We start from the raw sequence: 27,553 nt of genomic DNA, 5'->3' as shown, positions 1-27,553 counted from the left end.
CAATGATTTGACTTCTGTTAAAGAAGGAAAAAGAGTGGCCTTCAGAAATAGTGAGATATAGATGTTACCAGTCTTGTGTTAAATAAAATAAATATAGGTATACAGATATTCTATATATGTGTGTTACATATATGTATGTGCATGTATATACACGTGTATACATGTGTGTGTTTTACCAATGAAGATTCAAGTACCCAAGAACCAATAGTGTAGTTAGGCCTATGAGGGCTGCATCTATATTGACTACACACAGGCTTCTTTTCTTCCCCCTCTTGATACTATTCTTTAAGTGATACAGCTAACAAAGTATTTCTACAGAATTGATAATATTATCAATTATAAGTAATGAGTTATAAATAATGCAGAGATGAATTGAAAGATACAGGGAAATTTCATGCATTTGACAAAAATACTAGACTGTTTATAGAAGGGATTTGAATGTCTGCAGATGACCATGAAACCTACCCTCTCACACAGAGAGACCATCACACATCTATACCTATAGTTGGGTCTGCTTTATTCACATATAAACAATTGTGTGGAGGTGTGTGTGTGTATCTTAACTGTGAATGTGTGTCATGGATAAGTATTTGCATACCTTAGTTGTGAATCTCTTAATTTTGGGAGCTGACTGAAAATAGAATACTTAATACACTTTGCTTTCACCTGCCCCTGCACATGCGTGGACATGCCTCCCCCCTACACAGAGACACACACCAAAAAACCAAACTTTTTAAACATGAGTTTGCGAAAGGTAGTGTTTGCAATTCAGATCACAAATCTCAAAGTTGCAGGTGATTTTGTTTAACTGCTCTTTTGCCAAGATTCAGAAAAGTGCAAACTGTGCTTTCATGGCTAACTGGTATTCCAAACTACTCTGTAAATGTTTTCTTAGTAAACCAAAAGTAAATACCAAAATAAGTTCTTACAAATGATGCTGGAAGTGATCTCTGCACCTCTCCGCAGGCACCCATGAAGAAGAAAGTGGCCATCATTGGAGCTGGTGTCAGTGGCCTGGCTGCCATCAGGAGCTGTCTGGAGGAGGGGCTGGAGCCCACATGCTTTGAGAGGAGTGATGATGTTGGGGGCCTGTGGAAATTTTCAGTGAGTGAGGCAACAGTCAGAGAATGGGCAGGACATCTGTGCAACAGGCAGGAAAGGGCTGAACAGGGTGGAGCAGGGGTGGGGTGCTCAGACTTGCCTAGGCAACAGTTGTGATTCCTAGCTGGTTTGGATCCCACAAAATGCAACCGTGGAAGCAAGTCAAAAATAATGTCCTTGGAGTTAGCAGAAAATCTGATAAATCATGAATAGGAGTCACTTGGAGATAAAAAAATTCATAGTCAAATACTAGGTAAGTTTATATAATACAGATACATGCCGTCCATATTTAAAAGCTGCCAGGTAGGGCTGAGAGGTGGCTCAGTGAGTGAAGTGCTTGGTCTCATAAGCAAGAGGATCTGAGTTTGGATGCCACCCCTCCCCCCCCAAAAAAAAACCACATAAAAATCAGGTGCACACCTAGGATACTATGTGGTGGGACAAGTATGATTACTCTCTGGCCAAACAGTCGAGCCACTGAGCTCCCGTTCCATGGGAAATTCAACCCCACAAAATAAGGTGGGAAGTGAGAAAGACATCAAGTATCAACCTCTGACCTCAACATGTCCGTGAACATGTGTTCGTTTGTCACAGAAAAATAATCAGGGTTTTAAATGTGAAGTTGCAAAGGGCAATGTTAGCGATTTAGACCACAAACTTCAGTCTCTCAAGTGATCATGGAAAACAGCTTTGGCGAGAACCAATTGGCTACAAATGGATTGAGTGATTTCTTGGTTCTTAATTCTAATCCACTGGTCCGTGTGTTTGTTTTTGTGCCAGTACTGTGCTGTTTTGAATTCTATAACTTTGTGCTATAATTTGAAGTCAGGTAATGTGATCACTTCCAGCTTTGGTTTTTTTTTTTTTTTTTTTTTTTTTTTTTTGGTTTGCTTCTTTAGGGCTGCTTTGGTTTGGTTTGGTTTGGTTCAAGCCTCTCATGTATATTTTTAGTCTTCTGTACTTCTGGAAGAGTTTCAGGACTTTCCACACTCATGGGCTGCTTTGGTTTGGTTTAGTTTGATTCAAGCCTCTCATGTATATTTTTAGTCTTCTGTACTTCTGGAAGAGTTTCAGGACTTTCCCAATCATTTTTTGAAGAATATGATTTGGCATGTTGATCAATGTGCATTAAATATGTAAATACTGAGGGTAGTATGGCCAAAGCAACATTAATTCTCCCTATCTGTAAATATCAGAGGCTTCTCCCTTTGTTGAAGTCTTCCTTATTACCTTTCAACAGAATTTACAATTTTCATTGAGAAGTCTTTTACTTCTTTAGTTAAATTTATTCCTTTCTAGTTCTTTGGGGGTGTTTTTTTTTTAATTTGTTTGTTGGTTGGTTGGCCGGTTTGTTTGAAACTAGGACTCTCTACATAGGCTGAACTCACACTCATAGAGAACTGCCTGCCTCTGCCTCCCAGGTGCTGGGATTAGAAGCATACAACATGCCAAGCTCCTTTGTAGTTTTGTACTAACTGTGAATCAGGTTCCTTTTATGATATCTTTCGCTTTAATTTCATTAGTTATAGAGGGGAAAAAAGATAACCTCTTTGGTAAATGGCACTGAAAAAAAATGGATATTTACAAAGAGAAGATTAAAACTTGACCTGTCTCCTCTCTCTCACACACACACACACACACAGAGAGAGAGAGAGAGAGAGAGAGAGAGAGAGAGAGAGAGAGAGAGAGAGAGAGAAAGCAAATATGGATGAAAGACCTAACTTTAATAATCTAGAACTACAAAACTAGAAGAAAATAGGGAAGGCACTTCAAGACATTAATACAGGTAAAAAAGAAGATGGATGTGACCCCAGCAATACAGAAGATGGTAGGTGAACATCCGTATGTGTGGTTCTCCACCTTCAAAAAACTAATATCCCATTATTTTCAGTGAAACGGATGGAAATGAAAGTCATTGTGTTAAACGAAAAATTATTCTAAAGTAATTAAATGTGTAGTAGTGATTACTAAAGGCTAGGAAAGATGAGAGATGGGGAAGACACTGGAAATTTAAATAGCAGGCACCCAAGTACACGTGGATTGAAGTAATATGATCTACACTATAGTTTATTGTAACCAATTACATATGTTTGAGTAACTACAAGAGACTCACCCAAGCACTGCAAACACAATGTGATAACAAAGGACATGAAAACCCAGTTTCTTAATCTGATCAATATGTATTGTACCTATGCACTAAAGCATCACAAATGTGCCTCAAAATATGCACACTTATTGTGAGTCAACATATAATTTCTAAGTACTCTGGTTTAAGCATTGTACAATACATATATGTATTTAATTTCTACATGATAGCCTACAATTCAGTACAATTAAAGTAGCAATGTTGAGAGTGTGGGAGGGCACTGTGCTCAACAGAGATATGCACTCCTGAGAAAGTGCCTTCATGCAACACAATGTCATCCACTTACAAAGACTATATACAATGAAAAATGGTAACATTTAAAACACAAAACACATTTGATATATTAACATATGTAGAAAGTAGTTACATCTATTTTAAATTGATAACAACTTAAATCACACATAAAATCTCTCCATTCTTGTTCCTCCAACACATTTTGCATTACTAATACAATATTTAATTTTTCTATATTGTGTATACATCCACAGGTCTTGGTAGCTATTGGTTTTGTGTGCTTGTTTTAATTTATTTTTGAGATTACAATATAATTACATATTTTTCCCTCCCTTTCACCCCTCCCATATTCTCCTCCTTGGTCTCTTTCTTTTATCCATTAGTTGTATATATATATATACAACTAAATATAACCAGTCAGTATAATGCTTTTGATCTTTAAAATTTTTTATTTTCAAATACTTCTTTGGTATTTATACAAGTTTACCATTTATTAACGACAAAAATGTGTACTAAATAATAGTAATAATACTAAGAATGTCAAAAATGAGAATCTGGGAATGTGGGTCAGTTGGTAGAGTTTACAAATTGGTACAATTCAAAGTATATTCAGAAGCCTTAGATTCAATTCCTAGCACCATAAAACTGGTCACAGTGGCTCACGCATCTAATCTCAACATTCAGGGGGTTGAAGGAAGAGGATGTGGAAGTTCAAGACAGTTCTGTTACACAGTCTCAGGCCAGCCTGGGATACATGAGGTCCTGTCAAGAGGAGGAGAGAAGAGGGGAGAGGAGAGATGATGACAAAGAAGGAATGTGGAAGGAAAGGAATTTTTTTTTTTTTTGTTTTTTTGTTTTTTCGAGACAGGGTTTCTCTGTATAGCCCTGGCTGTCCTGGAACTCACTTTGTAGACCAGGCTGGCCTCGAACTCAGAAATCCGCCTGCCTCTGCCTCCCAAGTGCTGGGATTAAAGGCGTGCGCCACCACCGCCCAGCCGGAAAGGAATTTTTTTAAAAGCAATTTGAGATTTGGATATGGAATTATTTCTTACAATACCCCAAACTAATGAGACAGCTACAAAGGGCAGTGGAGGACACACTTTAAAGTCCCTTGGTGGCATTTGTCACTGTCTTCTTATCCTAAGGAGTCAATCAGCAAATGTGCATGTATATGCTCATTACATCATTTCCTAATTCCTGGGATCTATAGAACTTACTATCTAAGGGAAAACATTTGGGGCTAAGGCTATTTAAAAAATCTTGAAATGCAGAGATTATCCTGGATTATGTGGGCTGTCTGGAAATGCTGTGTTGAGTCCCCTCCTATGAGTAAAGGGAGACATACGAGAGACAGAAGAGAAAAAGTGCTACATTTTGTTTATGATCTTGAAAATGGTTGTGGAGTCCACCAGTCAGTGAAGGCAGCTACGTTTGACATTGAAAAGCTGGCATTCACTCAAAAAGGCAAGGAGTGGGCTCTCTCCACAGCCTCTGAGGGAGAGCGTACTCTGCTAACAGCTTGTCGGGGTTTCCATTGTTGGCCTACAGAACTGGAAGAGAACAAGGTCATATTTCTTTAGTTGATCACATTTGTAGCAATCCGTTATAGGAGTCACAAGAAAAATATAACTGGCTCTTCAACATTTCCAGCTCTTTTACCAACATGAGATGGGTTAAGATAGCAACCAAACAGACCCCCCCCCCGCACCCCCTCCCCGCCCCCGAGCTCCCAGGGACTAAACCACCAACCAAAGAGTACACATAGAGGGATCCATGACTCCAGCTGCATATGTAGCAGAGGATGGCCTTGTCGGGCATCAATGGGAGGAGAGGCCCTTGGTCCTGTGAAGGCTCAATGCCCCAGTGTAGGGGAATGCCAGGGCAGGAAGGTGGAAGTGGGTAGGTGAGTGGGTTAACAGCCTCATAGAAGCAGCAGAAGAGGGGATAGAATAGGGGAGTTTCTGGAGGGGGTGGAAACCAAGTAAGGAGAAAACATTTGAAATATAAATAAAGAAAATACCCAATGAAGAAAAAAAAAGAAAGAAAAAAGGAAAAAAGAAAATGTAAGGCCAAAAAGAAAAGAAAAGAAAAGAAATATGACTTGGCATCTTACCACCACTAGTGACCAGTTTTGAAAAAAAAAAAAAAAAAGAAAAAGATTTCAAATGAGGCCAGGAATAGGTGTCACTCAAGCCACTAGGAGTTGGCAGCTACAGACAAATAGTCACTTGAGGAGCTAATAACAAGAGTATAGTAATTTTGCACTGTTGTTGCTTTTGGCTTTTAAAGTCAGAATTTTACATTCTCAACACTTGTTCACCTTTCATAGGAATCTAAGCATTACTCAAGTGTAAGAAACTATATGTTCAGAAAGCTTGCTGCTTTGTAACTGTTTCGATCTACTGCCTCCTACTGCTTACCCACAGACCAAATAAGCTACTAACCAGGCCACAGGTTTAGCTAAAACTTGTTTCCCAAAAGTGCTCCACAAAACAATTAATCAGTAAATTGCATTGGTTTATGAGAAGTTTAATAACTTCTGCACACTATTTTTATTAATTTTTATGATTTGAAAAAATGTATACATGTATTCAGTGTATCTTGATGTCTCATATCCACCACCAATTTCTCACTCTAATTCTCCTCTCCCCACTCCCAGACACTTTGCCTTCTCAACTTCATGCCATATGTATATGTATATGTATATGTATATGTATATGTATATGTATATGTATATGTATATGAAGTTCCAATTAGTGCTGCCTATATGCTTATGGGTGTGGGTCATCCACTGGGGCTTGGGCAATATACCAGTAGCCACATCCCATAGCAAAAGTAATTCTAGCCTGCATGGGTCTGCGCTAAGTCCTCTGCGTGTGTGTTATGGTGTTACCTTGGTATTTTGTGGGGCTCCTAACAGTGGGAGTGGGTGTATCTCTGACTCTTTCACCTGCTCCTGCGACCCTTTTCCTCTTACTGAGTTGATTTTCCAAAGCTTGATGAGAGGGTTTGCATCTAGTCTTATTATATCTTCTTATGTGGTGTTCAGTTGATATCCCTAGGGAGACCTTGTCTTTTCTGAAGGGAAATGTAGGATGAGTGGATCTGGGAAAGAAGGGCAGTACAAAAGTGGAGGGGTTTTTGGCAGAATGGAGGGAAGGGAAACTGAGGTTGTGGTATATTGAAAAAGAAAGGAAGGAAGGAAGGAAGGAAGGAAGGAAGGAAGGGAGGGAGGAAGGGAAGAAAGGAAAGAAAGAAAGAGAGAGAGAGAGAGAGAGAAAGAAAGAAAGAAAGAAAGAAAGAAAGAAAGAAAGAAAGAAAGAAAGAAAGAAAGAAAAAAAGAAAGAAAGAAAGAAAAGAAAGGCAGTAATTCTTCATCCCCCAGCAGTTATTAACTGCCAATATTTTTTCAGCTTGGAGTGAGACCACAGGAGCCCCTTCCTTAGCCCAGTTTTTAACTGGTTGATCTTGAGCACGCCCTGAGCAGGACACCACACCTACTCTGAGTCAGTGTGTGCAGCAGCCATGTCCAGAGGACATCTTTCCACAGCGCCCTTCTCCATACTCTGGCCCTTACATTCTTTCTGCCCTTTTCTTTTACAATGTTCCCTGAGTCTTGTTCCACCTACAGCTGAATTTTTCTACTTACATTTCAATGCTGGTGTTCAAAATGTTTCAGATTTGGGGTTTTCAAGTTGGGAGACTCTATGTGAATTAACTTTTCCTTAATCCCTTCCTCTTTCCTTGCGATATCATTTATATCAAGCTTCCTAAACTTGTTAGAGGCTACAAATCCCTTCACCTGCTCAAATTTTCATGTGGACTAGTCAGGTGCGTGAGTCACATGAGCAACAGAAAGCTTGGGTCACCTTTCAAGGTCACATTCTTTTTGGAAGTAAACACAATACCTAAGCTGTCACTTGACAATAAGGAAATTTCAGTCTGGCTAGTGATACTGACTGATATGATGTAATGTTCCAGCGTTTACTAAAAGGTCATAATCCAGGTGCCCATCAGCTTTGAGTTACATGAAATCTAGTGAGAACTTTCTAATGGTCTACGTGCTTCTCTACACACTTGCAACCATCCATAAAGATCTATAATTTAATCTTTCATCATAGTTTGGGGATGTTTTGTTGATGTTGTTGTTGTTGTTGTTCATGGTAGTTGTGGTGGTGGTGGTGTGTGTGAGAAAGATGGGAGGTCAACTATGGCTACAGATGAGAACCCCATGTCCTGATCTGCTCTCTGCTGAGCCTTTTTCCTTCCATGGCTTCCATGTCCCGTCTTCTCTCACCATCATCTAATTCCTCCTCTACTGTTCTAAGCATGTTGCTGTAACTTCTCTCTTAATTTACCTGTGCAAACGTTTCTATATTTCTAAAAGTTAAAACTCTATTACCTGCATAAATGTGGGCAGGCAATGCCCATCAATTCAATATGCTTTGTTCAAAAAAAAAGGTAGTAGAAATTTTACAATTAATTTTAAAAGACTAGTTTGAAAATGCTCACATTTACAAATCTTGTAAATACTGTCAACCACCTATCACGGTCTTTACCATTCAAATCGGCTAGTAGTTACTGAAGCAGGTGAGTTGGTGACACAATGAAATCCTGTAGAGTTGAACTATGAAAACCTCTATCAGCATAGATGATAGAAATAAGAGTGCTGATTGCATATGTCTAAAAGGAAACAAAGAAGAGGTTTCCCTTAGAAAACAAACCATGTCGAGTATGTGCTTCCATACCCTTAATGACCTTGATAAAGTTCTGTGGTCAGCATCAATTGTTTAGGGTACGTGAATATCTATTTATCAGCTTATCAGAGGCAATCTGTGGACAAAGGTCAACTCATCTTACTACAGTGACTTGGGACTGAGTATTTTTACCCATCTGAAACTGTCGTTCACAGGACCATATAGAAGAGGGCAGGGCCAGCATTTACCAATCAGTCTTCACCAACTCTTCCAAAGAAATGATGTGTTTTCCAGACTTCCCCTATCCCGACGACTTTCCCAACTTCATGCATCACAGCAAGCTCCAAGAATACATTACTTCATTTGCCAAGGAAAAGAACCTCCTGAAATACATACAGTTTGAGGTAAGACATTATCAGAAAAATAGCTTCAGATATGGTGATGAGGAGGTCCGAGACTGCTGCTCTATTTACTTATCTATCTGTCTATCTATCTATCTATCTGTCTGTCTGTCTGTCTGTCTATCCTGGAACTCACTTCGTAGAACATGCTGGCCTTGAACTCACAGTGATCCACTTGTGTCTGCCTCTTGAGTGCTGGGACTAAAGGTTTGCACCACCATGCCCAGCCCCTTTTAACTTTCTCTAACTGTAGATTTCAGAACACTATTTCTCAGGAAACGTCAGAAATAGGCAATACATGGTCACTTGCTGTTCTTATATCAAAACAGCACCAAATCAGTAACAAAGAAATAGATACAAGGTATCCATGGGTTTATAAATGTATTAACTCCAATTTCTAAATAGTCATGTGTCTAAAAGAAATTTAATGTAAAAATACAAACCATCTAGAACTGGATATTAGTGAGACTTCTTGTGCAAGGTGTATAAAGCCATGCTTTTGTGAGACTATAAACTTAACCATTTGCAGTAAACAATAAAAAATATTTTAAAACAAGATGAAAAAATATACACACTATATATTAATGTATACATACATACATACATATGTAATCTAATGTTCTCATTTCTTCCAAGGGATTTTTGAATTTCATTAAGAGGTACCTTTCTAATTAAGTAATTTTATCAAGACCAATCTACTATTAGAATATTAAAGAAGGCTTTCTCTCTGCATTCCTTAGACACTTGTAACCAGTATAAATAAATGTCCTGATTTCTCAACTACTGGCAAATGGGAAGTCACCACTGAAAAGGACGGTAAAAAAGAAACAGCTGTCTTTGATGCTACAATGATTTGTTCTGGGCATCATGTATTTCCCCATGTACCAAAAGACTCCTTTCCAGGTAAGGCTAAAATATAGGAAGCCACCTACACATCTGTCAAGAATTAACAGGCTCGTGGTGTCTATTTCAGTGTGTTCTCTGATGCTAGTAACAGAATACCTGGCAATCAAGACATTGTTGAAGAACTAAGCTTATTTTGCAAATATTTATAGACACTAGAAAGTCTACGCAGCATGGTAGCTAGGACTGTCTTCCATTGCAGCACACACACACACACACACACACACACACACCAGTTGTATCACAGCATAGTAAAGAAAGGGAAAAAGAATAGGTCAAGTCCAGCCGGTAAGGATTACTACATGAGACAGGCAGCTAGAGAGATTCAACAGCAAAGCTTGTTCTTTTTTAGAACAATAGAGCTTACTTCTCTCTCGTGTAAATAAACTCACCCTTTCCACGGGTGATGTCCTAAATGACAAAATCACTTCCCAGCTGTCTCCACCTCTTATATCCACACCTCAGTACCACTATGCTGGGGACCAAGCTGGCAGCATCTGTACCTCTGGGCAATAAACTTAAGCCATCCCCAAACTGTGGTAATGTCTTTTTAATTAGACTACAAGCAGTCAACTTAAAACATGTTTCTGATATATATAGACCTGTGTGTGTGTGTGTGTGTGTGTGTGTGTGTGTGTGTGTGTGTTAGGATTACTAAGTTGTCTTATTTCATGACCACTAAAGTTGCTTTATTTTCCTAGAAATGAAATTGATTCACATGCTTCTCACTTCTCACTCAGGACTGAACCGTTTTAAAGGCAAATGCTTCCACAGCAGGGACTATAAGGAACCAGGAATATGGAAGGGAAAACGAGTCCTGGTGATTGGCCTGGGGAACTCAGGCTGTGACATTGCTGCAGAACTCAGCCATGTAGCTCAGCAGGTACAGTAGCCCATGTGCTCCACGGACAATCTTAAAGGGACAAAAGCCATTACTTGAAAGCTGCGCTATGGAATGGGGTGGCATGTGAATGCCAGGTGATATTTCATATGCCTCAGCATTCTAGGTGACAAGTGAGATTTGAAGTGGCTTTATAGGTATCACTGGCAATGCTTCCCACCCAGCTAGCTTCTTGAGACATTTGTATACCTCATGTGTGTCTGATCGATTTCTCTAAAGTTAACATGAACTTGAGGTGAAAGTTATGACTGAGACTCTTAGACAAGTGGTTCTAGACTTGTGGGTTTCTGGTCTCCTAGTCAATAAGACAGATAAAAACAGAACCAATTTAGAAATAAGATTGTTATGGAGTTAAAACAGGATTCAGTCAATAAAAACAGAGAGCCCCATGTTCACTGCATGCGTGCATTCGTTCAATAGTTACTTGTTGTTCCAGGCACTGGCGTGCTGGTTTGGGGAAAGAATGTTGAGCAAAGCAAACATAACCCTCACTCTTGAACTCCAAGCTATGAGGTCAATGCTCTCAGGTGTAAATTACCACTGTGAAAAGGGCTAGCAAAGAAAATACAGCACACAATCCCTGTGATTGAAGGGGGCGATCTATCCACATGTGGAGGAAAAGACCCCTGGAGATGACAGCACACACACAGAGAACCAGCATTGAGAAAGGCACGGTTTGGGAAGAGGTGTCCAGGCAGAAGGTCTCACAGTAAGATGCTTTGGTCTCTCAAAAATGGACACTGGGCCTCTGGGCTGCATGTCAGTGGGTCTGGGTAAGAAGGATATGACGGGAAGCTGAAAGGAAGATGGAGAGGGGGTGATGAAGGTCCTTTCGGGGTGTGACTTTAAACAAATGTCAATCCTCACTCTAAAAGATTCAGTAAGGATTTATAAGCACAAAGACAGGAATCCAATTCCCAGATGTTATGCCTACTGGTGTAACATAAGCCCAGTACAGGTCCCTAATAAAGTTTCTGAGCATCCCCAGCAGATGTCTAGTTTTACTCCAGGATATTGCAGTCAAGATGTACAGATACCATGTCAAGACAAATGGTATAAAAATCTAATCCTAGGCCTCTATCCATGCTGCACTTGATAACTAGGAGGCATACAAAGGAATTTACCACATGGCCTTCCTTCTCAGGAGGTAGTAAAATCTAGCCAACTCTCTCTCTCTCTCTCTCTCTCTCTCTCTCTCTCACACACACACACACACACACACACACATACACACACACACATACACATACACACACACACACACACTCATTCATTCACACTCACTCTCACAGACACTGGAACACACAAACAAGCTCAAGAACTAAGCAGAATGCATGATAACAGTATAAGAGCTACCACTGGAATGAAGAATAAAAGGATAATTCTGTCACTAAATGACTAAAAGATTGTAGAGTCTGAGGCCATACCAAGGGGATGGACCTGAACCCATTCTTGAAAACCATCCTGCTGAAGTGGTGTCAGTAGCTATTCTTAGAAGGGGGAAAGACAGCAAAGAAAGAAAACAGGACCCAGCACTGTGTATTAGAGGGCTTCTGATTTATCTTGATGAAATGAAAGTTCTTAATAGTAACAGCAGATATACTGCATCAGGGTGCTTTGGTACTCCCCATAAGTGAGTGCTTTTAACTCTTAGTACAAAGTCCTTGAATCCTGTTTTTCCCATTGGAGGAAAAAAAATGAAGAAGAAGATAGCTGAAGACAGAACATCAGCAAGTTCTTAGGTGACTCAGGGGAACGTAAGCTCTGAGTGGCAGAAGACCTAAGAAAAGTAAATTCAGAGTTTCAGATTCCAAGGGCAGAGGAGCTCGGGAACTATGAGAGGAAAAAAAACGCTGGAGTCCTAGTAGGTGATCTTTCCAAAGGCTTCAATGGACATTGAAGAATATGGGTTCTTCATAAGTAAAAGTTTATCGCTTAAGGCTTTGAACTAAGAGAAATGAGATGAACCATGGTTCTGAGATAGTTACGTCTGCCTGTGTGATGAAACTGTGGAAAGAGCACAAACTTCTGACGCTCTCAAGCTTCTCAGCCTCTAGCCAGCTTCTCTTTTAATAGCATTGCATAATTTAAAAACAAAACAAAAAACAACAACAACAACAACAAAAAAAAAACAAAATCAGAGAAGAAACCTAAAACCTACTGTGTTAGGAAGTAACAAAAGAGGAAGGAAAGGAAATTGACATTTACTAACCACATATTAGATGTGATGTCAGCCATATTGCCCAGGTTAGCATCCTCAACTGACCCTCATGCAAATCTGAGTTTGTAGATGCCAATTCCTTCTGTTTTGGGAGAAGAGAGACAAGATTATTGTTAAAGCAGTCTTCCCCCATGTCCTATCATCTAGCGATCAGAGGGCCAAGATTTTTGGCTGTAGTGTCCTAGTCATAACTTGCTTGCCTTATTTTACACCAATGCCTATTTTGAGATAATAATTGGGAGAGCACTGAGATAAATATAATGGGAATTCATATTGGTGGTCAGCTGTGCTGAAGATTGAAATAAGTCGGTTCCAGTCTGCAGAAGCAAATTGAGATGAGGAGGTTTGTGTGAAATGCTCTTGGAGTCAGTGTCTCCCAGGAAGGAAAACTAGCTTCCTTTTGCCTTATGCAACAATTTAGAAGGATTGAGAGCCAAGGGATTTCTACTTCCTCCTTGCAAAAACAGAACAAAACAAAAACAAAAACAAAAACACCCAACAGAACCAAACCCTCAAGAGCAACAGTAACAAGTTTATCCCTAGAGATGCAGAAGGCATCCTACAATGAGCACTACACTCATTACATTTAGCATTTGTGGATTTGTTTGTTTGTTTATTCAGGTCACCATCAGCTCCAGAAGTGGTTCTTGGGTGATGAGTCGGGTCTGGGACGATGGCTACCCTTGGGACATGGTGGTGCTCACACGGTTTCAAACTTTCCTCAAAAACAACTTACCCACCGCCATCTCTGACTGGTGGTACCTAAGGCAGATGAATGCCAGATTCAAGCACGAAAACTATGGTTTGGTGCCTTTAAACAGGTAACAGGGACTAAAACGTGATGGGCCTGCCAAATTTGATCTCTAGGTCAACAGCCCTTGATGTGTGTTGTAATCACAAAACAAATCAAAAATATTCATGAAATAATCACATCTCATGTATCCAAGGATAAAGAACTGCAAATATTGGGACTGATTTCCACACATGTTCCTTACCAGATTTGTACATCTAGAAAGTTAGGTAACACTGAAGCAAGCAGTTCCCACAGTAACAGTAATAAAAATAAATATGTTTTATAACTTCATATATTACCAGAGTCTTACCTAGTCGACCTTTAAGCTCTGGCATATATTATGACACGTACCCTGGTAAGCATGAAGAGGGCTCTGTTTGTTCTCCTGCATTTCAAAAAAGAAAACTGAAGTACAACAGAATTAATAATCTTACCAAGGTCCCACATCCAGGGAGTAAAAACAACCTTCAGTACAAACTCAGATCTGCATTGTTCTTTATCCATTGACCTCATGCTTAATGTCAAAGCTGATGCTAACAAAATAACTTTGTTGTGTTGCACTCTCTTCTCAGCCCCCCAAAGAGTGCTCTCACTGAGCAAAACCCACCACAAATGAGTCCAGCATCCCCAGTTCCCACCTTAATTTTTTTCTACAACTCTGTTAAGCCTGCTACATAAGAAATGGCTCCAACACTGAATACAAATCTCAAAGTCCCTACAAATTAATTGACTTAGCTAATACAAATGAAATATTTACTATGTCAGATCCTAAGTTAAGTCTTTGTGGATACATCGGTATCTAGAACAAACAGAATCCCACCCTACTGGAATACACTTCTCTTAGCTGTAAACAGACAATATGCTTAGCAGAAGGCTGTTTGTTGATGGAAGCAAGGGTGAAGGAAGATGCCATTAGCATAGTTTACAATGGGGTCCTTGAATTAGGTCTCAGAGGAAAGAGGACTTTTTAAAGCAAAACCCTAAAGGAAATATGCGGAAGAACTGCAAGGCTATCTAGGGAAGAGGGTTACAGAGGATACAGTTGGGGTCTCTCTTCAGGGTAGGGCTGGCATAATCAACAAGCAGGGTGAGCCCCTTTTACAGGAGAGAAGAGGTGAGCATGGAAAAGAAACCAGAGATATGGAAATATCCAATTGGCATTGCATCTTATGGACCTGAGAGCCTGGCTTTTACTCTAAACGCAACAGGAAGCCGAACATCCAAAAAATATTAGGGACAATATCTAAGTTAGTGCTGGGGATACTTTACTACACTAGTCACTGTCATTCAGTGAGAGGCGGAGCACGGACAGACGTTCAGTGTGACCGGTTCACACGCTTTTGTCAGAACTGGGGTAGAGTGTATACCCAGCGTGTAGGAGGCCATCAATTCAATCCTAACTACCAAAACAATGTGTTCCAAAAATAGCTGTCAAAAAACAGTATGACAGAGATTGGTGTCCAGGAATAGGACCCATTATCAGTGTTCATTGAAAGGAAAATACCTAGGATTTTCTTTTTTTTTTTCCTTTTTTTTATTGGATTTTTTAAATTTACATTTCAAATGGTATCCCCTTTCCCAGTTCTCCCCACCCCAGAAACCGCCTATCCCATCCCGTCCCCTGCTTCTATGAAGGTGTTCCTCCACCCGCCCAACCACTCCCACCTCCCCGCCCTCGATTCCCCTACACTGGAGCATCTATCCAGTCTTCACTGGACCAAGGACCTCTCCTCCCATTGATGCCTGACAAGGTCATCATCTGCTACATATGCAGCTGGAACCATGTATATTCCTTGGTTTCTGGCTTACTCCCTGAGAGCTCTGGGTGGTCTGATTGGTTGATATTGTTGTTCTTCCTATGGGGTTGCAAACCCCTTCAGCTCCTTCAGTCCTTTCTCTAACTCCTCTATTGGGGACCCCACACTCAGTCTAATGGTTGGCTGAGAGCATCTGCCTCTGTATTTGTCAGGCTCTGGCAGGGCCTCTCAGGAGACAGCCATATCAGGCTCCTGTCAGCATGTACTTCTTGACATCCACAATAGTGTTTGGGTTTAGTAACTGTATATGGGATGAATCCCCAGGCAGAACAGTCTCTGGGTGGCCTTTCCTTTGGTCTCTGCTCTACACTTTATCTCCATATTTGCTCCTCTATTTTGTATTCCTTCTGAGAAGAATCTAAGCACCCACACTTTGGTCTTCCTTCTTCTTGAGCTTCATGTGGTCTGTGAATTGTATCTTGAGTATTTGGAGCTTTTAGGCTAATATTCACTTATCAGTGAATACATACCATGTATGTTCTTTTGTGATTGGGTTACCTCACTCAGGGTGATATTTTCTAGTTCTATCCATTTGCCTAAGAATTTCATGAATTCGTTGTTATTAATAGCTGAGTAGTACTCCATTGTGTAAATTTACCACATTTTCTGTATCCATTCCTCTGTTGAGGGACATCTGGGTTCTTTCCAGCTTCTGGCTACTATAAATAAGACTGCTATAAACATAGTGGAGCATGTGTCCTTATTATATGTTGGAGCATCTTCTGGGTTTATACCCAGGAGTGGTACTGCTGGGTCTTCAGGTAGCACTATGTCCAGTTTTCTGAGGAACCGCCAGACAGATTTCCAGAGTAGTTGTACCAGCTTGCAATTCCACCAGCAATGAAGGAGTGTTCCTCTTTCTCCACATCCTCACCAGCATCTGCTGTCACCTGAGTTTTTTATTTTAGCCATTCTAATTTGTGTGAGGTGGAATCTCAGGGTTGTTTTGATTTGCATTTCTCTGAAAAGAAAGGATGTTGAATATTTCATTATGTGCTTCTCGGCCATTCAATATTCCTCAGTTGAGAATTCTTGTTTAGTTCTGTAACTCATTTTTTTTAAAATAGGGTTGTTTCTCTGAAGTCTAACTTCTTGAGTTCTTTGTATATATTGGATATTAGCTCTCTATTGGATGTAGGATTGGTAAAGATCTTTTCCCAATCTGTTGGTTGCCATTTTGTCCTATTGACAGTGTCCTTTGCCTTATAGAAGCTTTGCAATTTTATGAGGTCCCATTTGTCGATTCTTGATCTTAGAGCATAAGCCATTGGTGTTCTGCTCAGGAAATTTTCCCCTGTGCCCATGTGTTTGAGGCTCTTCCCCGACTTTCTCCTCTATAAGTTTCAGTATCTCTGGTTTTATGTACAGGTCCTTGATCCACTTGGACTTATGCTTTGTACAAGGAAATAAGAATGGGTCAATTTTCCCTTTTTTGACAAGCTGACCCCAGTTGAACCAGCAGCATTTGTTAAAAATGCTGTCTTTTTTTTTCCACTGAATGGTTTTTAGCTCCTTTGTCAAATGTCAAGTGACCATATGTGTGTGGGTTCATTTCTGGGTCTTCAGTTCTAATCCATTGATCTTCCTGTCTGTCTCTGCACCAATACCATGCAGTTTTTATCACTATTGCTTTGTAATACAGCTTGAGGTCAAGGATGGTGATTCCCCCAAAAGTTCTTTTATTGTTGAGAATAGTTTCACTATCCTGGGTTTTTTGTTGTTTCAAATGAATTTGAAAATTGCTCTTTCTAACTCTGTAAAGAATTGATTTGGAAATTTGATGGGGATTACATTTAATCTGAAGATTGCTTTTGGCAAGATGGCCATTTTCTGTTATACATGATAAAGAATGTGATAGCGAGAAGAGCTTGAAAAATATCTTTAAAACTTTTGATCTGAGAGAGAACATAGCTGGTGTTTACTGAGATATAGAAGCCTCTGGAAAGAACAGAGCTTGATCTTTAGCTGCACCAAAACTAAGATGCCAGAATGCAGAAAAATATGTTGAATGGCTATGGAATACACAAAAGAGAGGTTCAAATTCTTACACCCTCTCTTGAAGGATGAATGGTGGTGTAGGGGGCAAAAAGACTGAGGGTGGAGTTCTGGGGTATAAACTATTTGCTCAGTAGTCTGGTGGGAAATGGAATATCAGCAACAGAGAGAGAGGAGGAGGAGAGACAGACAGACAGACAGATAGACAGACAGAAGCAGAGACACCAAGTAGTCATATTAGGAAAGGAACTAGGAAAACATGATGATCTTTGATGATCTTTTGAAATGTATTTCGGGAGGGAAGATAAGATTAATTAAGTCAATAGTTATTAATATAATAATAAGTTCAGCAAGATAAGTGAAATGGACCATTGGACCTATCAGCTCTATTCTGATGGCCTTGACAAAGTCAGTCTCAGTGAGGTTGGAATGATTGATGACTGGTGTTTAATGAGTTTAATACAAGTGTCAGGAAAGAAATACAGTTGAGTCCTTTCCACCCAGAGTTCCAACCGATCTTCCTGTCTCTGTTTCTTCTCCAGAGAAATCCTCCTCAAGTTTCTTCTCGTAACTGTCTTAGCTATATCATAACAAAGCCCTTTCCTTCCATGCCATTCAAGTCCAGAATGATCTGCACGCATGAGGATTTTACTGTTGAAAAATAAGGATCTCTTTTCAGATCCCCAGTGCTTCAAACACTTCCCCCTTCTTCTAGCCTTATCTGAGTTCCCAGGGGTGCCTGACTTGGCTCAAGGTGTACAATTACTTCATGTGGCTCCTATTTCACCAGCCTATGGAAACCCTGGTATAGCTTCCTTGCTTGCTTGCTTTCTTTGTTTCTTTCTTTGTTTCTTTCTTTCTTTCTTTCTTTCTTTCTTTCTTTCTTTCTTTCTTTCTTTCTTTGTTTCTTTCTTTGTTTCTTTCTTTCTTTCTTTCTTTCTTTTTCTTTCACTCACCCAAGTTTATCTTACCATGGCCAGTTTGAAAAAGTAAGAATAAAGGTTAAGGGCTGGTGAGATGGCTCAGTGGGTAAGAGCACCCGACTGTTCTTCCGAAGGTCAGGAGTTCAAATCCCAGCAACCACATGGTGGCTCACAACCATCCGCAATGAGATCTGGCTCCCTCTTCTGGAGTGTCTGAAGACAGCTACAGTGTACTTACATATAATAAATAAATCTTTAAAAAAAAAAAAAGTTTTAAGAATAAAGGTTAATGCTTTTAGCACTTTATCTGTGCTACAGACAACATTCTTCATATTATTTAGAGATCCCTGTGACCTAAGATACCTGATATTGACATTCCAGAAGAGGGGATAAAAATGAGGCACGGGGAATTTCAGAGGACTTAATCCTCACAATGTCATGGGGAATAAGAAGTAATGGGAAGACTTTAGGAACCAGGTACCTTACGTTCGAACTTTCCTTAACAAACGCTTTGATAGTTGCTGGGGATGGTTGTTCATTCTGAGAACAAGCCATATGGATGAGAAGGAGCATGCCAAAAGCAACTTCTCTTACTTCCTACATGCCACATGTCCATTTTATTCCTCTAATGCATTAATGATATTCCATACCTTGGGGAAAACTCTTTGTTTTGTTCCTTTTTTTAACAACTTGTATAGAGACTAAGGCAGTGTGCAAACATTACTGTTACAATGACCTCATCTCTGCTGTCCTTACAGAACACTCAGGAAAGAGCCCGTGTTCAATGATGAGCTCCCAGCCCGAATCCTGTGTGGCATGGTGTCCATCAAGCCTAATGTAAAGGAGTTCACAGAGACCTCTGCTGTGTTTGAGGATGGGACCGTGTTTGAGGCCATTGACTGTGTCATCTTCGCCACAGGCTATGGTTATGCCTACCCCTTCCTGGATGACTCCATTATCAAAAGCAGAAATAATGAGATCACCTTGTACAAAGGCATCTTCCCTCCTCAACTAGAGAAACCAACCATGGCAGTGATTGGCCTGGTCCAGTCCCTGGGTGCCGCCATCCCCACAACTGATCTGCAGGCACGCTGGGCAGCACAAGTAATAAAAGGTAAGTGGCTCAAAAAATATTCACTAATGGAGTCTAATGAGAGTATTTTTCAGAGTCTACGCAATAATCCCAATTACAGGGACCTATCAAGCTTTGAGAATCTGTAACTCTATTTCCATTGGTGCTTTATTCTATAAACAATTTAAAATATGTGTCACTAGGTTATTATATGCAATAGTAAGAGATTATTAAGAGATTTTTGCTACTTGCAATTCCTGGAAACTGACTATTACCTGAGTCCCTTCATTAGACAAGAACTCCAAGAGTTCTTGGTCCTAACTGCATGACAACTTTATTTAATTGTGATTTCAAACTAAATAGAATTACATGGCTTGAAATGGGGATAGGAAAAGATAATTCCAGGCCAGTATCCAGCCAACCTCAGATATCTACAGCAGTGGAAGCACGCTTTCTGGGAAGGTGGTGGCTTTCCTGTCCTCTTTTCTTCTCTGCAGTGTGTTCTGTTAGTTAAGGACAAGCAGGGGTTGATTATAGACAGGAAGTACTGGGTGTGAGAAATGTACAATCCCTAAGATTCGAGGGAACATGTTATTCACATTTTCAAGAAAAAAACCAAACAACATACTTGTTTGAGGTCAGACAAGGAAGGCAGCCAGCATCCTCTCATAACAGAGCTGGGATCAGAGCCACGGTAAAGTATGAAGGACATAGCTGTGGGCAACCACAGATCATAAGGCTGTGAGGAGAGCCATGATAAAAAAGAAAAAAGACAGAGATGTCAAAATATATTGAGCAAAGTTTAATTGAACCTTAAATTATGAAACTTCGTGATGAGGGAGTTTCCTTTTGAGGCCATAGCTAAGGTTTCTAGTACTGTGACTTGCAGGATTTAGACACTCCCTCTGATGTCAAAGCCTAGAATATGCCACTGTACACCCAGCTGGGCTATCAGGCTGCCTCCCCATATTAGTATGTTCCTACTCAGTAGTGACCCCACTGAATCTCCTCTGCCTGCTCAGACAGAGATTGGAGGTGGTCTCAGGGTTAAAAGTTGTTCCAGCAAAGCAGGATCAGCCACTCAGACATCAGATACCACCCCCAGGAGACTGGAGCTAAAGGAAGGTCACTAATCCTCTGTAAGCACAGTAGTTGTAACTTGAGCTCTGAGAAAAGAAAATAAGGAAACAAGCAGAAGTTGAAGGTGGTAAAATGGCTCAGTTGACATGGGTGTTTGATGCCAAGACTGATATACCTGGGACCCACGGGGTAGAAGGAAAACACTGATTCCCACAAGTTGTCCTCTGGCTGCTACACACTCACACACACACACACACACACACACACACACACACACACACACCATGATAGATGCATGCATACACAGATAGAAAGCAAATAATAAATAAGTAAATTTGTAAGAATAACCTTGAAGGAGAAAGCTCAAAGTGGGCATTCGACAGGAAACTGATCGACTTACAAGAGATAGGTTATTGAGAAAGCAACTTATTTGGGGAGAATCTGAGCAATGGTTATGAACTGGGGATTTAGTTCACTGGTGAGCACCTACCTGAGGAGCCCAGTGCCCTGGATTTGACTCCCAGCCCCTAGGAAAAAAATCAGAACCCCAAGACAAAGGAACCAGTTACAAGCAACCTGATGGTAGAAGTGACACGGTTCCCAGTTCCCAGTCTCTTCACCTGCATCTGGACAAGACAGAGTCCAAGGGCTATAATGAATTCATATTGACAAGGGATGTTAACTGCAAGGGGAGAGCAATCCCCCCTTTTAGAGATAAATTTTAATCTCATTTAAAAGTAATTCAAATTGCATCTCATCACCCGGCATCCCCCTTATCCTCAGTGCATTTGTATAGTCCATAATCTCAGTCGCATTCAACAACTCTCTTTTTCTCCACCAAGAGATTTGGGGGCTCATTAAATTCAGAGAGAAAAATTTTCTCTTGAATCTTGAAAAACAATCAGACCTGAGAGATGGCTCAGTCAGTAAGCACTTATCACAAAGGCAGGACAGCCTGAGTTCAGAGCCCTAGCAGCCGTGTAAAAATCCCAGGTATGTCAGATGATGCCTTTAACTGTAGTTCTAGGGACAGTGGGTAGACACAGGAGGGCTCCTAGCACTTGCCCACCTGATTGTCTAGCCAGTTGGTGAGTTCCCTGTTCAAAAACAGACACTATCTCAAAAACTGAGTCAGAGAACTATAGAGAAGGACACTTGAGGTTAACCTCTGACCTCTCCTCATTGTCTGTTTCCTTCTTTCTCTATCTCTATGTTTCTTATCTCTTGCCTATCTCTGTCTCTGTACCTATCTATCTATCCATCTATCTACCTCTATCTATCTATCTATCCATCTATCTATCTGTCATCTATCTCTTCTCTCTTACACAACACACACACGTACAAACAGGTACACACACATACTTCACACACACACAAAGAATCCTGAAAATTATTGCAATTCACTTGCAGTAGACTACAATTTATAGAAAATATTCTTTAAAATATGATTGAAAGTTTAGAGTATAACTCTTTAATTGTCATTAAACATCTGGTATTTTTAAGAACCAAGGTACAAAGATGATTACATAATAGACTTTCATTATGCTGACAAGGATGGCTTCTGAGAAGAGTAGGACATCCACATCAGTCTAAAAATAGTCACCTATTCATTTGCTTAAGATTTTGTTTTGCTGAACAGTAAAAGGCCAAAATGAAAACAGCCTCAGTAAGATGTCTCAGTGACTAAGAGCGCTCGCTGCAAAAGCCTGAGTTAAGTTCCCAGGACTCAGTGGATAGAGAAGAGTAACTCCTGAAAGTTGGCCTATGACCTCCCTCACTCCTATGGCATGGCTTGCATACATCACACACACATGCACACACACACACACGTACACAAATAATAAATACTTTTTAAGATGAAAATGTGTTGTGATTCCGTAATCCACTGAGAAGAAAAAAAATGCCAGGCCCTTCCTTGTTTTTTCAGGAACTTGCACTTTGCCTTCAGTAAACAACATGATGGATGATATTGAAGAGAAAATGGGGGAAAAGCTCACATGGTAAGATTACTCAGGGTAATGTAGATATCAGAAGCCACATCAAGAAATCAGAATCTGTCAATATTCAAAACTGATTTGGTCTTAGATGACCCTTAACGATATCAACAGAGCCAAAGCTGTGAGGCACATTCTGACATCCAGAATCATTAGCTGAGGTTTTCTCACCTGCCACTGCATTGTGTCCTACTAACTGCAAAGTGCACTCATTACATCCTCATTAATATCCCTGTCTTCTGCAGTACGTCTCAGAAAAGACTGCAAATGGGATGAACCCAAAGTAATTAGGGAAACGTAGAAAAGCAGAATTCTGTTCTCTAGCCCAGAAATCTTTAACGGCATAGATGCTTTAAATGAAAATGACTACTCAGCAGCAGGAGAAGGAAACTAGAACCCTGGGCCCCATCCTTTCTTCTATCACTAATCAGCTCAAGGACTGTGAATGAATAACTTTGCTTGAGCCATAGACAATTTTCCATTTGCTAATAGGGGCAAAAGTGTTCTCCGCTGCTCTGTAGTATTGGGGAATTTCCAAATAAGATATGAAATATTCTCCAATAACACAAGAGAATATCAACTGGCCCAGATGGGAAGACCTGGGTTGCTTTCCCTGTTCTTGTTCCTGCAAAGCCTGGTTGTCACAGACTGTCTCTCCTCTCCCATCTCTAGGTTTGGCAATAGCGCCACCATCCAGACAGATTACATTGTTTATATGGATGAACTGGCCTCCTTCATTGGCGCAAAGCCCAATCTCCTATGGCTGTTTCTCAAGGATCCCAGATTGGCCGTAGAAGTGTTCTTTGGCCCTTGCAGTCCCTACCAGTTCCGGCTGGTAGGCCCAGGAAAGTGGTCAGGAGCCCGGAACGCCATCTTAACGCAGTGGGACCGATCACTGAAGCCTATGAAGACGCGTGTCGTCAGTAAAGTTCAGAAGTCTTGGTTTTACTTTTATTCCCGTTTGCTCAGGTTCCTGGCTGTTGCCGTTCTGCTCATTGCTTTATTCCTTGTGTTGATCTGATTGTGGGTCCCTCTAGAATTTCTGAGAGTCACTGACAACAACCAGACAAGAACTTTGCTATTTAAAAATTAAGATTTTCACACCTCTCCCTTTCCTGTTCAAGATCTTTTGCCAGAACTCTAGATGTAAATTAGTAAACAAGACAATGTTTTGCTCTGGCTTTGTAACTCAGCCCCTTTCAGAATCATGCTGATCTGCAGTGGGCTAAGTCCCTTTCTCTTTAAGTTCCACCAACAATTTGTAACAAGAATGGTGTTTTTATGGACAACTTGTATCATCTCTTGAAACAGTTGGACATGATTCCTTTTCTCTTTTAAACAATGCTTGAAAGATATACTTCATATCAAGACAGTGAATAAAATAGAGCATTTAGAATATGATCTTCTTGGGCTGCATCTATAAACTATTTGTGAAGTTGAGCAGAGAGTTCGACTATTACATTCTATTTTTATTTTATTTATAATGCTCCAGCCATTGTCCCTTGCTCCCTAGCAACACAGTATAGAAATCTGACTCACATTGAAAGTTAGCACAAATTGGCTCATTTCACTGACAAGAAAATCAGTAAAACAAGAAAAGAAACTCTCCGACACAGAGCAAGTAAATAATCGCAGTGATGAGTAACATTTGTGCCTTTGAGTTGCTATAGAAGGCATTTTAGAAAGTGGAATTTCCTAGTGCTGGGACTTGAATCTGATAACTGTTCTCTAGGGGGGCCCAGGGTATACTATTGGAGGTGATGATACCTTCCAGAGGTGGGGTCCAGCTGGAAATCCACAGATCATTCGATGGAGCAAGCCCTTGGTTTCTTCTCTCTGGTCCTGGCTTGGTATGCAATGACATTTGCTAGTTCACCCCTGTGCTCCCACTGCTCTGTCTACCACACAAAGGTACACAAGGAGATCAGCCAGTGCCAGTGACTCACACTCTCCAACTGTGAAGTGCCTCAGCCATTTCACCACAGCAACAAAAATCTAAGACAATTATTTTTCAGGAATCATGAGGCCAACAGATCAGGAAATGACTGTCATTCAAAGGTCAAAGGAAATGACTGCCATTCAAAAGCCAGCTTGTTGTACATGTAGATCACCCTGGGAAAGTCTTAGAAACTCAGAAAGATGAGATATTCAACAGCGTGCTGCAAAAATAAATCACTGATAGATATATCACAGAAAAAAGAAAAGAAATAAAAGTTATCTTGACACAAACAAAGTGTATGCAATGTAACACAAGCAGTCTTGGGGTAGAAATTTATCATGCTAAATGTCTGTGTAGGATCAAGAGAGGATGATCAAAAGAATTGAAGCTCAGAACAGCAGCTCATGTCTATAATCCTAGCATGGGGGGTGGGGAGGATATGGCGGGAGTTGAAACTAAAGGTTTTCAATTTTGACCCTGAATCGGAAACAGCAAAAATCTATGTCATACCTAAAGGAAGTAGGGAAAGGACTAAGCTGAAGGCTGTCCTGGAGGAACTAAAGGTCAGAGAATATGCATGATAATTAGAACAGAAAAATCAACAAACCAAGACTTGGTGTTTTAAAGGGATAACTCAAGCTGGGTCTGACCATTCAGCTAGACAAACTGGGATGAAAAGGAGAGTAAGGAAACAATACGTTTAAATAAGATCAGAACCAAGAGACAATATTAAAGGTAATAACATGCTTTTAAGAACGCTAAGAGACTACTGTGAATAATTACAGATCAACAGATGGGAGACTCTAAAAGAAATGGATAAATTCCACAGAAACATTTTTTCTCCCATGAATAAGTAGAAAGAAAATAAAAAGCACAGCAAATAACAAATAAAGAAATTAAACCAGTAATGAAAGAAAAGTCCTGAACCAAAGGAGCTCATTTCTGAATTCTCCCAAATATTTGAGGAATTAATACCAATTTTTCTCGGGCTTTTCTAGAAACATCAAAATAAAAGAAATGTTTCCAAACTGGTTTTACTGGAATAGGAGTGTACTGGCAGCAATGTTGGACAAGACATACAAGAAAAGAAAGAAAGAAAGAAAGAAAGAAAGAAAGAAAGAAAGAAAGAAAGAAAGAAAGAAAGAAAGAAAGAAAGAGAGAGAGAAAACTAAAACAACAATAACAACCACAAACGATGTCACTGGCAAACACAGGTGCAAAATTTCTCTACAAAATATTAACAAACTCTGAATTCAAGAACACATTCAATAACTAAGGAGAGTGGTGAAGGTCTTTAATCCCAGTTTTTTGAAGGCTGAAACAAGAGTACTGAGAGTCCGAGGCTTGCCTGGACCTCATAGCCAGACCCTGGTTTTGCTGTTGCTGTTGCTGGTTGTTGCTGTTGCTGTTGCTGTTGCTGTTGCTGTTGCTGTTGCTGTTGCTGTTGCTGTTGCTGTTGCTGTTGCTGTTGCTGTTGCTGTTGCTGTTGCTGTTGCTGTTGCTGCTTCTGTTCCTGTTCCTGTTCCTGTTGCTGTTGTTGTTTGAAGAATAGAATTATGGGGATAAAGAGATGACTCAGCAATTAAAAGCACTTCCTACTCTTGAAGAGGACCTAAGTTCAGTTCCTAGAACATACATGGTAGCTCACAACAGAATGCCAGGGTATCTTCTTGCCTCTGCACATATGTGGTGCACATACAAACATACAGGCAAAACAATCATACACACAAAATATAAACAAACAAAAAATAAATATTTTAAAAAGAAGAATAAGAGTTTATGGGCCAGTGAGATGTCTCTATGGATAAGGGTGCCAAGTCTGATGGCCTAAGTTCAATCACTGGAATCCATATGATAGAAGGAAAGAAGCCATTCTCTGGCCTTCACATGCATTCCACAGCACTATGAATGTGCACATACATACACACAAAACAAATGCATGCAAAAATAATAAATTTAAAGTAAAAGCATAAGATTTATCCCTGTAATGCAGGGAATGTTCAGCATATGCAAATCAATAAATATGATACATCACATTGGCAGGTTGTCATATAAAAACCATGCAACCATGTCAGATAGAAAAATACATTTGACAACATTCAATGTCCTTTCTCAATAAAAGCCTCAATATATTATGAAGGGGAAATGTACCTCAGTACAATGAAAACCACAGGTGACAAGCCCACAACTACCACACACAGTGATGGGGCATAAGCCTTCCTCACATGTCAGGGGCAAGGATGTCTGCATTCAGTGCTTTTCAACATGCTAGTGTGTGTCAAAGCTGCAGCCACTAGGCAAGGAAGTGAACAGGCATGCTAACAAGGTAGGAAGACATGCAATTGTCTCTGTTTTTGCACCACGTGATCTTACACATATAAAACCCTGAAGGCTCTAGCAAAATAAACAGTAAGAAGTAATAAATTCAGTAAAATTGCAAAAAGAGCATATGAAAATCAGTATTATGTCTCTATTCTAACAAAGTGTTCATAAAAGAAATTAAGTGCTTTGGGGTATCAAACCGAGAAACTTTTGCAAAACAAAAGAAACTATTACAGTTATGAGTCGACCTCAAGAACAGGAATAAAACCTGCAATCCACGTATCCAATAAAAAAAAATAGCATCCAAACTCCATAAAGAACACAACTCAACAGCAAGAAAGCAAATGGCCCATTTAAAGATGGAGAGAGTCTTGCACAGACATTTCTCAAGATAAGTAAGATATTTAAATGCCCAATGATGGTGACACATAAGTGGAAGGTAATAAGGATCCCAGCATCACTGGTCATAAAGGAAAAAATGTAAATATTGTGTCACCTCACACCTGTTTCAAAAAAAAAAGGTACAATAATGTTTTGGAGAAGATGCAGTGAAATGGGAGCTGTTATCCACTCATGGGTAAAATAAGAAATTAAATTTGAAATGGCTCACAACAAAATGTGTATAAATGCAGTGATGTGCCAATAAGTTTGATCATGTTACATTACATATGTGTGGCCAGCCATTACCACTTGGACCTACAAATGTAGACAGACAATTATGATTGATAGGTAGGAAGGGAGAGAGGGAGCAAACAAAGGAGGGAAATAAAAAGATGTGATTAATGAAACAACCAGATATGCCACCTACGGAATGGGGCAGGGCTGGAGAAGCTGGAGTCAGACTGTGCAAGAGGAAAGAGAAGCTGAAAGGCAAGAATCAAAGTGAGGCAGCAGAGCTCCTTGGGACCCAACCTCGGGTGGAGGCTGCCAGGCAGCAACCACAGCTGCATGTGCAGACCCCAGGGAACATGCCAGTGCCAGATTCTTAGTTCAAATTGGCCCGACCTTAAATAT

The 27,553-nt window shown here is 40.2% G+C and overlaps 2 protein-coding genes across 16 annotated transcripts in view; one reads left to right on the top strand and one right to left on the bottom strand.

Annotated features, from left to right (window-relative positions):
• LOC110301903 (uncharacterized) overlaps positions 1 to 1,092 on the bottom strand; it is a 57,805-nt gene extending 56,713 nt beyond the window's left edge. For 13 of the 15 annotated variants that reach the window (XR_015048082.1, XR_015048079.1, XR_015048080.1 and 10 more), the window contains exon 1: positions 930 to 1,028. The gene's annotated coding sequence lies outside the window, so the exon portion shown is untranslated. Of the gene's footprint in view, positions 1 to 929 lie in introns of all 15 variants that reach the window. The other 2 variants (XR_015048087.1, XR_015048088.1) reach the window with 1 other exon arrangement.
• On the top strand, positions 973 to 23,679 carry Fmo3 (flavin containing dimethylaniline monoxygenase 3). Its single transcript, XM_021172606.3, has 8 exons — positions 973 to 1,104; positions 8,394 to 8,582; positions 9,320 to 9,482; positions 10,223 to 10,365; positions 13,226 to 13,425; positions 18,891 to 19,246; positions 22,212 to 22,284; positions 22,951 to 23,679. Exons 1-8 carry the CDS (start codon positions 973 to 975, stop codon positions 23,297 to 23,299), a joined length of 1,605 nt encoding a protein of 534 aa, XP_021028265.1. The 3' UTR covers positions 23,300 to 23,679.
• The last annotated feature ends 3,874 nt before the right edge of the window (positions 23,680 to 27,553 follow it).

Source organism: Mus caroli, unplaced genomic scaffold (assembly GCF_978045245.1).
Source record: "Mus caroli unplaced genomic scaffold, Mus_caroli_1 scaffold_1, whole genome shotgun sequence".
NCBI lineage: Eukaryota > Metazoa > Chordata > Mammalia > Rodentia > Muridae > Mus > Mus caroli.
Note: the sequence above shows the minus strand (reverse complement) of the source record. Positions and strands in the feature narration are given on the sequence as shown.

Excerpts from the sequence above, each read along its gene's own strand:
- Fmo3 (XM_021172606.3), top strand. The coding sequence starts at position 973 with ATGAAGAAGAAAGTGGCCATCATTGGAGCTGGTGTCAGTGGCCTGGCT. Across the intron at positions 8,583-9,319 it reads TGAAATACATACAGTTTGAG|ACACTTGTAACCAGTATAAA; the intron begins GTAAGACATTAT and ends TGCATTCCTTAG. Across the intron at positions 10,366-13,225 it reads TCAGCCATGTAGCTCAGCAG|GTCACCATCAGCTCCAGAAG; the intron begins GTACAGTAGCCC and ends TTGTTTATTCAG.